General features: G+C 36.0%; 1 protein-coding gene across 1 annotated transcript in view; it reads left to right on the top strand.

Annotated features, from left to right (window-relative positions):
- LOC145981159 (uncharacterized) overlaps window positions 1–15,085 on the top strand; it is a 35,687-nt gene that overhangs the window by 17,578 nt on the left and 3,024 nt on the right. Inside the window, exon 3 of the mRNA XM_083114288.1 lies at window positions 13,783–14,807. Within this exon, the coding sequence (XP_082970414.1) occupies window positions 13,783–14,807 (1,025 nt within the window). The remainder of the gene's footprint in view (window positions 1–13,782; window positions 14,808–15,085) is intronic.

Genomic DNA, 15,085 nt, shown 5'->3' with positions numbered 1-15,085 from the left:
ATCCGAGCCTGGGCATGGATGTTTGTGAGTGTCCATTCATCAATTTCATCACTCATCCCTATCTTCGCAAATTAGCCAAAAGTGGAAAAAGAAGCAAAGTAAAAAAAAAGAGCAAATCAATCAATAGATCTTTCTGTGATGCGAATTCCATGCATCAAAATGTCTGCATTGCCAATAATAATTTTATGTTTGTTAAAAGAGTAAATTTAATACTGTTAAAATTTCCATGTATATTTTGGTTTCATGTGTGCACATACCAGAATATTTTGTTAAAAGGAAATGTGAAAGTTCTCTGGGATACAATGAATTGGGCAAGGGCTTGTTCCATAAATACTGACACATATTCATGGAATTCCTTTAACATATCACTGAAGGATAATCTGATCACCAGGAAATGGATTCATATGCAGTAAAAATGTGCTAAATATGTAAATACAAATTTAGTTTTTTTTCACCAAAATATAAAATTAAATATGGACTTAAAATTGTAAATAAAATATGTCTTTAAAAATATAAGACACTATGTATGTAACTCTTTGAGTTTTAAAAGTATTGATTTCACTTCTATCGACATTGTGACTGTCTTGAAGAGAAAGCAGATGCAAATCCCTTTTGTGTGCCACAAAATCGTTGCTTCTGGTGCTGCTGTCGGCCATGCAACTATATCGAGGGTGGAGTTAGCAAAAGGCTGCTCGACATGGGACTCTCTTCCAATGTTGTCAAAATAATGTTTGTAACAACCGGAAGCCGATCCTTAAGTCTTCCCTCATTCTCTATTGTACGAAACAGAAATTTCAAGTTGTTATTGTTCGGATGACAGAAAACTTGCAATTAACACAATTGTAGGGTGTAAAACAAATTGTAAACTTTGCTTTGTTTAACGTCACTTTGGACTTTGTCAGTTACTTTCAATAAATTCAGCCAACCCTTTCAGTTACACGGGGACATGAAGTTATTGTGCGAATATTGAGTATATGTTGAGAAATGTTCTGAAATATGGAAATAATATGTAAAAATAACTCAAATATGTAAAATATAAGCCAGAACTTAATCTAATTTATAAAAATGGATGTGTGTGTGTGTATATGTGTATGTTTTTTCTGGCATAATTCTCGAATGCCTGGAGCGATTTTAACCAAACTTGGAACACGAATCACTTGCAATCTCGAAAGAAATATTGGGGGAGGGTAAGATCACCCTGGGGGTGGGGGTGGCGAGGGGTGACATGTAAAGATAATTGAAAACAACCGATATTAGTGTGGAATGCATAGTTTTCGGGGTCTCTAAGGTGAATAGTGACACCCCCAATGCCGTTCCACTTTAAGTTCATCACCTATCGGAATTGGGGTAAGAGGGGGTGAAAATTAAAATGCCAAAAATGACCAAGATTAGTGTTGAATCCATATTTGTTGGATTCGGTAAGCTAATTGGTGACCTTCACGATGACCAAACTTGTACACATATGACTTACAATGTGAAATGAAATACTGTGGGAGGTAAGACAACCCAGCCACCCCTAGAGATGGGGGAGGGAAGGGAGTGACATGTAAAAATAATCGAGAACGACCAATATTAGTGTGGAATCCACAGTTTCCGGGGTCGCGAAGATGTATAGGGACACTCCCAATGCCGTTTACTTTATTTATTCTTGCTCTTGAAGGTGAAACTAAAAATGTTGTTCATAAATGGTTGTTAAATTTATATTATAGTGAATTTGTAAAATATATTACTTATAATTTGTATACTGTTCTTTTACTTTTAAATACCTGTAAATAATATTAGTTACATTTTACGCTATAGTGAGAAATGATTATACACCCGGGAAAATTTCCAAAGTCCAGAATTCGTAGACTTAGTAACAATGCACTTCAGTGCCAGCTGAGAGTAGCGAACTTTGAAGCAGGTCCCTCAAGTAGATAAAAATGCTGTAGTGAAAGGCTTCCAATCCTGCACATTTCATGAACTTGGAAAGTGAGAATTGCTAATAAAATAAGCTGTCAAAAAGAAATAGTAAAATGCATCAAGAACCTTGGAGAATTTTTACGATTCTGCATGCTCTATTTGAAATCACAAATTTATGTAAGGTTTGAAACACTGAATCGGGCTTTGCTCCACCTGTAAGATATAACCATTTGAGCATAAAGAGGCAAAATTCTGAATTTATTCAACATTTGATTGACAATTTGTGGCACGATTCTAAATTATTATTTTTTCTATAACCTGTACAGAAAATGTGAAACAAGCGGGTTGATGTATTTTATTCTGAGGCACTAACTTTAGGGTAAATAGGGTGCAGTATAGTACAGAAGGAGGATCTACTACGCATGGGGTCATTCCACGTCAGTTCAACCAGACCAGGGAACCCACCATCTCAGATTTTTATGAAACTTGGTACATTCAATCCTTCCATGGTGGTAAGAAACCTCAAAATGTTTCGCCTCTAACTCATCTGGTTTCAGAGTTATGGCCTCTCAAGCTTTCAGCCAACTCTAGTTTTCCTTCATTTCCGAAACCCTCATTGAAACCTGCAGTGCTTTATAAAAAAAAATTTATCTCGCTCACACATGATTCAATCCTTTCATAATTTCACAACAATATTAACCAAACAATAGGCATTTCAGAAAAAAATATGACATCACATGATATCAATATTTTAGTAAAACAAAAAATTAATAAAAAAAATATTAGCGGGATTTTGTTGCCGAAAACATGCCTTGCTAAAATTTCAATTATCATTAAAAGGGAATGAATTAATACCAGCATAAGTATTTTTGAAATTAACCTGGATATGTATTCTAACTTACCCAGCAATAAAAGTTATGGTTATTTTATTTGTTCTATAAATATAATATACTTATGTCTGATATTTGGATGAAATGGCTTCCGGAGTATTAAAATATTTTGGTTAACTCAAAATCAATCAAATAATGTGTTATAAATTAATCAGTGAAGCAAACTCGAAATTCTACACTTTTGTTTATTCTTTGAGCATTGTTGTATTATTATTTCCTTGCTTATTTATAAAATAATTCATCCATATATAAGCAAAATATATATAATTCAAAAAAATCTTTGTTTAATGTTGTGTTCTTTGTAAGCAGCAGTTTGATGATATGCCAACATTACCTGAGACAGAATAGCAATGAAGATGACAATAATGATAATAATAATAATAATTTATATTATTTTATTAATATGAAATCATCATTGAACAATATCAGTTATTATGGTATCCCCTCCTGCTTCAACATTTGGTGTTTGATGATTTATCCATATAGATATTTAAATGTGATTGACCAAAACACAGGTTTAAAAATTACTGAATATTCCATATATTGCCTATATATATATTTCTTATCTTTCCATATATGTGCATACAACATATACAAAATTTTACTTTGTGACACAAGTTGTATACTTTGACACGTTGGATTATCTTGTTCATTGAACTTAGAACCTTATGCCATCCAAATGTATGATTCTTTCCTGCACTGACACCATGCAGATGTCTGAGAAGTGGTATGTCCTTCTAGATGTTGTTTCTGGTGGATCAACAACAGCCAGCACATGGGGAATTGGTACTGCACATGTATCTTCATATCTTGGCCAATAGAATGATGGGGAAGGAGCATGGGGGTGAAGAAACTTTACAACAACATCTCCTTGATTTTCATCCACTTGAGATACCATTCCAAAATACCACAACTGATCATACTTAGGAGCAATGTAACATCCAGGAGAAAGTTCATCTACGGTTACAATAAAAGATTGAATCCAGTCTTTTACAATCCCAAGATGAGGCCCAAGGTTACCACTGGACTTCTGAGTCATGTACTGTACATCCTGTGGTAGTCTACTGTAAGAACTCTGTTGGGGAAAATATTGTTTCATCACACTGCATCATATATAATGACCTGAAGCATGATGTGAACATGGTTTACAAAATTCAAGGAATAGTCGTGAAATTTCTGAAAGAAAAATTTTTTACATGTCAAGAAAATACACTATTTTCGTGACAGGAGTGCTGCTCAATACAAATATATAACTTCCTCAACTTGTGTCTGCATGAAGAGGACTTCCAGCTAGAGGCATAATGGTCATTTTTTGCAACAAGCCATGGGAAATCAGAATGTAATGGGATTGGCGGAACAGCAAAACGCTTGGCACGAAAAGAGAGTTTACAGAGACGATTTGAGAGACAAATCACAACAACAGGGGATTTTTACAATTTCTGTGTGGAAAAAATTACAAGTATTGCATTTCACTTTATTGAGAAAGGTGAAGTTGATTCAACCCCTTTGACACTTCAAAACCGGTTTACAGCTGTACAAACAGTTCCAGGCACTAGAAGTTTCCACAATTTCAGACCTCTGGATTCTGCAGGCACCATTGTGGCTAGAAGAATCAGTCATGATGAGACCCCATCTCTTGCATACAGTTTGAAACAACATCTAGAAGGACATACCACTTCTCAGACATCTGCATGGTGTCAGTGCAGGAAAGAATCATACATTTGGATGGCATAAGGTTCTAAGTTCAATGAACAAGATAATCCAACGTGTCAAAGTATACAACTTGTGTCACAAAGTAAAATTTTGTATATGTTGCATGCACATATATGAAAAGGTAAAAAATATATATAGGCAATATATGGAATATTCAGTAATTTTTAAACCTGTGATTTGGTCAATCACATTTAAATATCTATATGGATAAATCATCAAACACCAAATGTTGAAGCAGGAGGGGATACCATAATAACTGATATTGTTCAATTATGATTTCATATTAATAAAATAATATAAATTATTATTATTATTATTGTCATCTTCATTGCTATTCTGTCTCAGGTAATGTTGGCATATCATCAAACTGCTGCTTACAAAGAACACAAAATTAAACAAAGATTTTTTTGAATTATATATATTTTGCTTATATATGGATGAATTATTTTATAAATAAGCAAGGAAATAATAATACAACAATGCTCAAAGAATAAACAAAAGTGTAGAATTTCGAGTTTGCTTCACTGATTAATTTATAACACATTATTTGATTGATTTTGAGTTAACCAAAATATTTTAATACTCCGGAAGCCATTTCATCCAAATATCAGACATAAGTATATTATATTTATAGAACAAATAAAATAACCATAACTTTTATTGCTGGGTAAGTTAGAATACATATCCAGGTTAATTTTAAAAATACTTATGCTGGTATTAATTCATTCCCTTTTAATGATAATTGAAATTTTAGCAAGGCATGTTTTCGGCAACAAAATCCCACTAATATTTTTTTTTATTAATTTTTTGCTTTACTAAAATATTAATATCATGTGATGTCATATTTTTTTCTGAAATGCCTATTGTTTGGTTAATATTGTTGTGAAATTTCAAAAGGATTGTGTGAGCGAGATAATTTTTTTTTTGTAATGCACTGCAGGTTTCAATGAGGGTTTCGGAAATGAAGGAAAACGAGAGTTGGCTGAAAGTTTGAGAGGCCATAACTCTGAAACCAGATGAGTTAAAGGCGAAAAATTTTGTGGTTTCTTACCACCATGGAAGGATTGAATGTACCAAGTTTCATAAAAATCTGAGATGGTGGGTTCCCAAACCTCTTTTTTTTGGTTGAATTGATATGGAATGACCCCATGGTTGGTTGATTTGGTGTTTTCAGTCCACTTTATGCACAGTAATGCTAATCGGGACTGGACCTACAGTTGAAAATGGGATCCAAACCATCACTTTTGTTATTGTTGTTGTACTAACTAGCCATGAATTCTGTTTAAACCGATGTTCATGGAATAATGTTATTGATTGATTGAAAATTTTGTATGCATCTGCACTTAGGCCATTTGCATGTCTGTAAAATTTCCTTAGCCAGAGTATCAATCGAGGCTGTATTGAGGCACTCAGCACACATATGGGCAAAACACAGGACAACATGCAACCATACAAAGGCTTAATGTAACATGATCGCCTTGTAATCAAGGGGCCCTGGGTTTGTTACCCTGTGGAGGAACATAGTGGTTCCAATCACACTTTAAACTGTAGGTCCACTCCAGATTAGCCTATCTGTACATAAAGTGGACTAAAAAAAAACTGAAATCAAACAACCCTACAAGGGATTATGCTAGCCATAGGTTCAGGTGTCAGAGCCTCGTTGGCCTGCAAGATTGCATCTGCTGAGGTGAAGTATGTGGAAATGAGGTTAACATTTGTGTGTGCTCAGAAGAACATAATAACATACGTGCATACTCTTTATCGTTTATTACAGTCGAAATGTTTTCTTTGAAGAAAGTAAAAATCTGTAAAAAACCAAAGACAAACCAGAAAAGTGTATTACAAGTGGGGGAAATTGTAACTATATATCACCAAATATCGTGACGATATATTGCCAACATGATGTATATTGCCAAATGTCATGATGATATATTGCCAAATATTGTGATGATTTATCACCAACATGATATATATCATCAATTACACTGATCGGCATGAAAATCCTCCCACGAAGATGAAAGGGTGTACCTTATAGATTTAGAGTAGCTGATTACGAATATCGCATTGAAAAAGTTCCAGCACGTAAGGTTTTTTTTAGGGGGCATTTTCCATAAAAAATTACCGAAAAATTGTATTTTTGTAATGAAATTGTATTTTTTATGCTTGGAATGCATAATTGTGTATTTTTACCTCAATCCAAGAATTGTTATTATATCCTAGGAACATTCTTTCCCCTGCCCCCACAACCCCCCCCCCCCTCCCGAAATAGAAAAAATTCCAAATACACCCCACCCACTCCAAAAAAACAGTGAATTCTGCCACAACACACATTTTTTTGAGAATTCCAGATAAATGTCAAAACAAAAATGTGAATAATATTGCATTTTAACATTACTACTGGAAGAAATATTTTCACGATGTCCCATGAGCCATAAGTGACTGGCTCTAAAATGAATGGTATCTTACAGTTTTTAACTATGTGATAGGCTTATTTGTGTACATTGGAGTTCAACGTTTTATTATCGTTACACTCTTCCTACACTGTCACCTCCGCTTCCTTCAAGGTAAAACGATTCGTAATCAACTTGTGGTCATTCGTTGGCACCCCCTTGCCTAGACGACAAACAGGATGTGGCTGGAAAAAGGTGCCAAGACATCCACTTAGTTGTCCCATGAAGCAGATATTTTACTTCCGAGGTGATCGTGGTGTAAGAGAGTCGCGTTACTCTGTGTCTGTTTATATTGTTAAGGAAAAATATTTCTGCATGAAATATTGACATTTGTGTTAAACCAACATGCCACGAACTTGCAAAAACTCGGTAGATTCATTCTGCTACATATGTGGGGAAGTGGTCTTCAAGGGACAAAGTAGGGCATTGGCACCGTTCCTAAAGACAGCGTACCACCTGTACTTTGGGTGTAAAGTCGGCGACCAGGATCGCGATTGGGCTCCCAAACAAAGTTGTAACTCGTGTGCGCGTACACTAAAAGGATGGTTAAAAGGTACACATAAATCGATACCATTCGCCGTACCTATGGTTTGGCGCGATCCCCGGGATCATGTTGCAGACTGTTACTTCTGCCTGACCAATATTACAGGTTTCTGAAAAGGCACGAAGCATAAAATACAGTATCCTGACTTGGATTCCGCCAGGAGACCTCTCCCACATGTTGTTGTTCTGCCTGTACCCGTACCACCAGACTCATACACACTGAGCAGTGTTTCATCCGACGAAGAACCTGCGACTTGTCAGGATGTTGCACAATCTTCGAGTACGCATTCAGATCCCAATTACGCCCCAGTGTCTGACACTAAGGAACCACATGTGATAAGTCAGGAAGAACTGAATGATCTGATCAGAGACTTAAACCTTCCGAAGACCAAGGCCCTGTTGCTTGCATCGCGACTTCAACAATGGAATCTACTTGACCGAAATGTGAATATATCGATGTACAGAAAAAGAGAGGTGAGCCTAGTTCCTAATTTTACAAAGGATGGTGATTTGGTGTATTGCAGTGACATTCCGTCGCTTATGGAACAACTGAAATTTGACTACATCACTGAAGAATTATCTCGGGAATCATAAGTCACCTAATTACAAAGACATTGTGGGCAGGTTAATTACTTCATTTCGTATCATAGGATTTAATATTTCCCTCAAGTTACATTTCCTTCATTGTCACTTGGACTTCTTCCCTCAACAGTACAGCTTGGGTGAGGTCTCCGATGAACACGGTGAAAGGTTTCATCAACAAATAGCTACCATGGAGAGGCGCTACAGTGGGAAATGGAGTGTCAATATGCTGGCCGACTTCTGTTGGAATGCGACATGCAAGACACCCTGTACAAATTACAAGAGGGGCAGGAACACCAATTGACATGCAAATGTTGAACTTTTACTCTTTATGTAGTTGTATCTGCTTGTTTTATATTAAAATTCTGATGATAGCATGCAATTTTATATGGGGGGGAGAATAGCACCTTTGCGTGGTAATTAAAACCCGCCCCCACCCCCTCCCTCAAAACTGGTACATCCTGGAGAAAAACTGGTTGCGGATTCGAACTCAGGAGTTCCAAATCTATAAGAATCACCTAATTTGGTTCATGGGAGCAACAAAAAGTTTAATTTTGCCGAACAGTGTTATCATCATGATATATTGCCGACATGATATATATTGACAAAATAACATGATATAACCTTGATATTTTTCAATATTGCGATATATTTTGTATTACTGATGTATCGCCCAATACTAGACAAAGCATGTTTCCTCCTCCAGGCTCCGACAATGCCACCCAATCAGGTTGATGCAAGATGTGGATGGAGGGTTACAGAAGTTACACAAACAATGATATTAATCTGTAGTTGATGCGACAACATTGGGATACCAAGCACCAGTAACTTTAGTTTGGCATGCAATGTTATTTGGACATTATTTATTGTCGAGTGTTTATGACTATACCTATTCTAATACTGCATTCGAGAAAGATGCTCTTCTATGCTTTTAAGGTGAACAAATTTACTTTGCTCTTAAATCACTGCCTCACATTTTGAGTACATGAAGAACGTAAATAATGTGGGACTCACTCTTCATGTTACATTTGTAATTTTGATATTGAGTCTCACGTTTGTGCTACTTTTGACTTGTTGCTATGATACAGTTGAGAGATGATTGAACAGAACTGATGATGGGATCCTCACAAGGAACAATCATGCACATGACGGTTCTCGAACTCCATGGTGAGATCGAAAGATATCACTTAATGCACTCTGCCACTGTGCTGGCCATTTTCTATTTACCTTGAGCACCTAGTTGTTTACTGAATAATTCATAATAAACCTTATTGTAAAATTATTTAACATTTCTTTGTCTCCCGGATGGTGTAGTGGTAACGTCGTTGCCTTGTTACCAAGGGGTCCTAGCTTCAGTACCTGGCAGAGGCACATCATGGTTCAGATCCTACTTTAAATTGTAGGTCCAGTCCCAATTAGCCTATCTGTGAATAAAAGTGGACTTTAAACAAAATCTCAAACCCAATTTCTTCTTTGTTTTTGTGACTGATAACTGGTACATGTGTAGCAAAAAAGAATGACAGATATTTACTCACTGGATGAGACATTTTAACATGCACATTGAAACTTATTGAAGTTCAACATAGAAAATACTGACTGACTGCTCCTGGACCTTACACTGAGCTAAACATAAAAACATATTGCGGACACAATTCGAGAGAGAGAGAGAGAGAGAGAGAGAGAGCAGACTTGTAACACTGTTAAGTACTGATGAAAGGGCGCAACTCACTACCCCACTTGTAAAAGCCAAACTCCCTTCCCCATTGGAAATATGAAGGGGCGTACAGGAGGGGACTGTGAAGAAGGGGAGTGACCTTGACATGGGCAGTCACGGAGCCTTCCGCTTGTAAAAATAAATTGAAAAATCTATTTTCCATGTAGCCAGCTGGCATCCTCAACAGTACAGCCTGGATTCACCAGGCAACAAAGTTAAGAGGCCATCTCTCAGGCCAAAATCCATGCAAAAGCATAACCTCCTCGGAGCCAAATATATATATATTTTTTAAAATTTTTCATGAAATCTTGTTTCTACACTTTTAAGTGATTACAAAAATAATCTTGTTTTGTTTGTTGAATATTCAGTTATTGCAAAACACCATGTGTCCTGAGACACTGAGTCTCAGACTCCCTAAAATCCCCTCATAATACATGAATAAAATTTAAATTTCTTCGGAACACCCCAAAGTATTTTGTTATTAAACATTAAACACATTAAACACATGAACAATAAGTTGTGAAATTTGCATAAAAAATCATCGAGACTGTAATGTTGAAATCACATATGATTCCATTCATAAATAATGATTCCAAATTTGGTTTCTGAGATAAAAAGGAATAAAAATATAAACAATATGATGGGGAACAATAACATATAACAACAAATAATTTGTAGAATTAACAACTTTTATGTTAAGATAAGGGTATATCCATTCCATGTGAATTGCACTTTGCCATGATGCCATGAAAATGTTTTGGAAGTAGGACTTCAGACATTTTGGATATTGGCCAACGGCAATAGTTAGAATCATGTGATCAGCACCACCCTTCAGTTGATTTTACCACCCCCTCCTCATCGCTCCTAGCTATTCATTCATGATAGGCTGAATGCAGTGCAGAAGACAATTCTTCTGGGGGAGAAGAGATCCGCTCAAGGCAACAATCATATTGTTTAAAACCCTAAAATTCCAAAGGTGAAATACATATTTGAACTAATAAGTGTTGAATTATTGACTCTTTCTTGTTTGTTGGGGAATGGAATAGGGTCAGTCTGTGATGATGCATCACCCTACTGTGGCATCCTTTGGGGAAAGGCCCAGAGACATTGTTGGTAAAATTAGTACATCAGTTCAGATATCCTCTGAAAGTCAATCCTGCGTCTCCTATGCATTTTTCTGTGACTTTTACTGTTCAATTTCAATTTATAATACATAATATAATGTTCTCATGAAACATAAATAAATGTTATTCAAATTTAGATTAGACTCCAAAATATACAGCTGCGTAAAATCGAGCTTGAGACCCATTGTGTCCACACTGTCTCATTGGTTGGCTAGAAAAATTAAAATAGTTGTAATTTTGAATTCAAAACTGTTTCACTAGTTATTATAGTTACTAGTGTGAGTTATTATAGTTACTAGTGTGAAATATATAGAATCATAGTAATTGCAAGTCTTAGTGAACTTTATGTACATAGCACTTAGTGGACAGACATCATTTCGCATAAAATGTAATGTATTTTGCAATTTGTGTTTGGGAAGGTTTTATAGTTACTACTATGTTTTATAAATCAACAGACAATTCCAAATGTACAGCTGCCTGTAGGGGGGTGTGCGGGATTGTATAAAGTGAGTACTGGGATCTGGAAGGAAATTTCCTGTCCCAGTCCTGTGTTTGGATAGTAATTTCCCAACTTTCAGGATCCTGAATGGTTGGGAAATTCCAAGTAACAATTTTTAAAATTAGTCCATTCTCAGTGTTCTCTGAATTTTAAGTGTATGAAACTTCTCGGAAATTGTTTGTTCTTATTGTAGAAATGCAAAAAACAATACTTTAGAGAAAATTGCATGTATAATTCGTGATTTTTACAGTGTCGGGAAATTTCAAACATTTCCCATCCCCAGTGTTGGGATGAATAAGATTTTCCATGCCAGTCTCATCCTGACAAAAAAAAAATATCTGTACTGCACACCCCTAGCTGCCCGAGAGCAAGCTAGAGACCCATTGTGTCCTACGGAATAACAATGCAAATTTGCAAACAATTAATAATATCATGGAATTTTTAAAGCACTTACAGTAATATCTAGGTGTTACTAATACACGTAGAGATAATTAATAGGTATGTTGGAAAAACATAAATTACCAGCGCAATTAGCATATTTACTATGGCCTGTATCACTTGTCATGATCACAGTGCACCACTATGTTTTCAAAGAATAAGATAGAACAAAGTTTTTCCACTACTCCTTTCCATCTCGGATTACTGCTTTATAGTAAAACTTCTAACAATATTCTGATGTGTTGTCAACAACAGCAGATCTAAAACAACAAACAGTGCATGTTTTGTGTGTCCTCTAGAACACACGAGGACCAAGGTGGATAAAAACTCGGTCTTCAAAATAGAAACTCTACACCCTTTTACTTGAAATACAATTCCATATCATTGTTTTCATGTTTAACTAAAGCTCTAAAATGTAGTTATCAGAAATATTTGATTTGAATCACGTGTTTGTTATTGGATAACAGTGGAAATCGTATGTGGTTTATTTATAGTTTATGAAATGCAATAGACCAGTGGAGCAATAGAAAGGCCAGGTTGAAAGATCCTATGTGACAGGGAATCAGAAAGTATGAACAGTTTTCATTCAGCAATGCTCATGTATTCTAGTGTAATGCATTTAGCTGGAAATTCCAAATATCACTCAAGAATATTCATGGACTCCTGTCCTTACAAAAACATGAACATAAAGGTAAGATGTATTATTTATAAAATACTCATCTTGTTGCCTTCTACAGGAGCACCTTTTCTTTTGAGATATCATGTTGTATTACTACAGGTTACAAGTACACAGTACTTGAAGTTACTTTTGTTGTTTTGCAAAAAGTACTATTACTTGGAATTAATGTTTTATTTCTCAGTTGTAGAGTGTGTCCCACTTGTAAGGGGCCCTGGAAAAAAGTGTTATAAAAATCTTAATAAAAGAGGATATGAAACCAAATTTATACATGACATACCTTTATGGTTGAGAAATGAAGGTACATTACAAGAAGTGCTGGAAGTGACCTCCCTCAACCTGTATACACAGTTCAACACAGTGCTGCTGTTCGTGAATGTTCTCCCTTAACTTGTCGACGTGGCACAGTGATGAAGCATGGTTCCACTTGTCAGGATATGTGAACTCACAAAACACGTTTATGGAATAGTGACAACCAACATGCAATCGTTGAGGAACCCCTTCATTCACAGAAGGTGGGCGTGTGCTGTGCATTATCACAGCGGCGCATCATCGGGCCAATTTTTTTTGACACTACTGTCAACAATGATGTGTACCAGTCATTGTTTCATGAATTTGTGAACCAGTTGGATGACGAGGAACTGACACTTGGCTGGTACCAGCAAGATGGGGCAACATGCCACACGTTTGACATTAGTATGGCTGCGGTGGAATAATTTTTCCCTGACCGAGTGATTTCGAAAGGATTATGGCCCCCAAGGTCACCGGAGTTAACCCCCTGATTTTTTTCTGTGGGGTCACCTTAAAGGTAGTGTGTACAAGAACAAACCATGCACCATCGACGAGTTACGTGAGAATATCTGGCGTGAAATCCAGGCAGTGACGCTGAATACTCTGGTAGCAACATTCACGAACATGCAGCGCCGTGTTGAACTGCGTATACAGGTGGGGGAGGTCACTTCCAGCACTTCTTGTAATGTACCTTAATTTCTCAACCATAAAGGTATGTCATGTACAAATTTGGTTTCATATCCTCTTTTATTAAGATTTTTATAACACTTTTTCCGGAGCCCCTTACGAGTGGGACACCCTGTAGCATATGAAACTAGAGGAAATGCATTGTAGTTGCTAATTGGTAATATGCTTAGAGAAAACTGTAATAAATTGATTAAAGCCGAGTACGTTAATCTAACACATTTTTTCTGAAATATTCCTGTGTAAATTTTCTTAAACACGTCTGTCTTCTTCCAGGTTATCACTGGAATGCCCATCCATTAGAAGTAAATTTCAACAGATAAAAATGGATAGTGATATAAATTCATATCTTAGAGAGACTAACTTTGGTGCAAATAAGAACTCTGGATCCCAGTCACTACCAATGAAATCTCCTATCTGCAGCCCAATACTGCTGACAACACTCTGCTCTGGGACAAAGAATAGTGGAACCAATTTAGAATCTACAAGGGAAACAGAATATACAAAACCTTCAAACTCTAAAGGTTTTACTGTTTGCAATGATGGCAGCAATTTGTTTGATCACAAATGTGAACTTGTGGTTCACATGCAAAATCATAATAGTGAAAAATCTTTTGTGTGTTCAACATGTAACAAATCATTTGCACAGAAAGGAATTCTTAGACGACATTTAGTAATTCATACTGGATATAAACCCCATGTGTGTTCAACTTGTAACAAATCATTTTCACGGAAACAAGACCTTAGACAACATTCAATTATTCACACTGGAAATAAACCCTATGTGTGTTCAACTTGTAACAAATCATTTACACGGAAAGAACGCCTTAGACAACATTCAATTATTCATACTGGAGATAAACCCTATGTGTGTTCAACTTGTAACAAATCATTTTCACAGAAACAACTCCTTAGACAACATTCAATTATTCATACTGGAGATAAACCCTATGTGTGTTCAAATTGTAACAGATCATTTACACGGAAAGAACTCCTTAGACAACATTCAATTATTCATACTGGAGATAAACCCTATGTGTGTTCAACTTGTAACAAATCATTTTCACAGAAACAACTCCTTAGACAACATTCAATTATTCATACTGGAGATAAACCCTATGTGTGTTCAAATTGTAACAAATCATTTACACGGAAAGAACACCTTAGACAACATTCAATTATTCATACTGGAGATAAACCCTATGTGTGTTCAACGTGTAACAAATCATTTTCACAGAAACAATACCTTAGACATCATTCAATTATTCATGCTGGAGATAAACCCTATGTGTGTTCATCTTGTAACAAATCATTTTCATGGGAAGAACACCTTAGACAACATTCAATTATTCGTGCTGGAGATAAACCCTATGTGTGTTCAATGTGTAACAAATCATTTTCACAGAAACAACACCTTAGACAACATTCAATTATTCATGCTGGAGATAAACTCTATGTGTGTTCATCTTGTAACAAATCATTTTCATGGAAGCAAGAGCTTGGACAACATTCAATTATTCATACTGGAAATAAGCCCTGTGTGTGTTCAACGTGTAACAAATCATTTTCACGGAAACAA

Source organism: Lepisma saccharinum, chromosome 29 (assembly GCF_977018435.1).
Source record: "Lepisma saccharinum chromosome 29, izLepSacc3.1, whole genome shotgun sequence".
NCBI classification, from domain to species: domain Eukaryota; kingdom Metazoa; phylum Arthropoda; class Insecta; order Zygentoma; family Lepismatidae; genus Lepisma; species Lepisma saccharinum.
The sequence above is the reverse complement of the archived record's forward strand: the minus strand, read 5'-3'. Positions and strand labels throughout refer to the sequence as shown.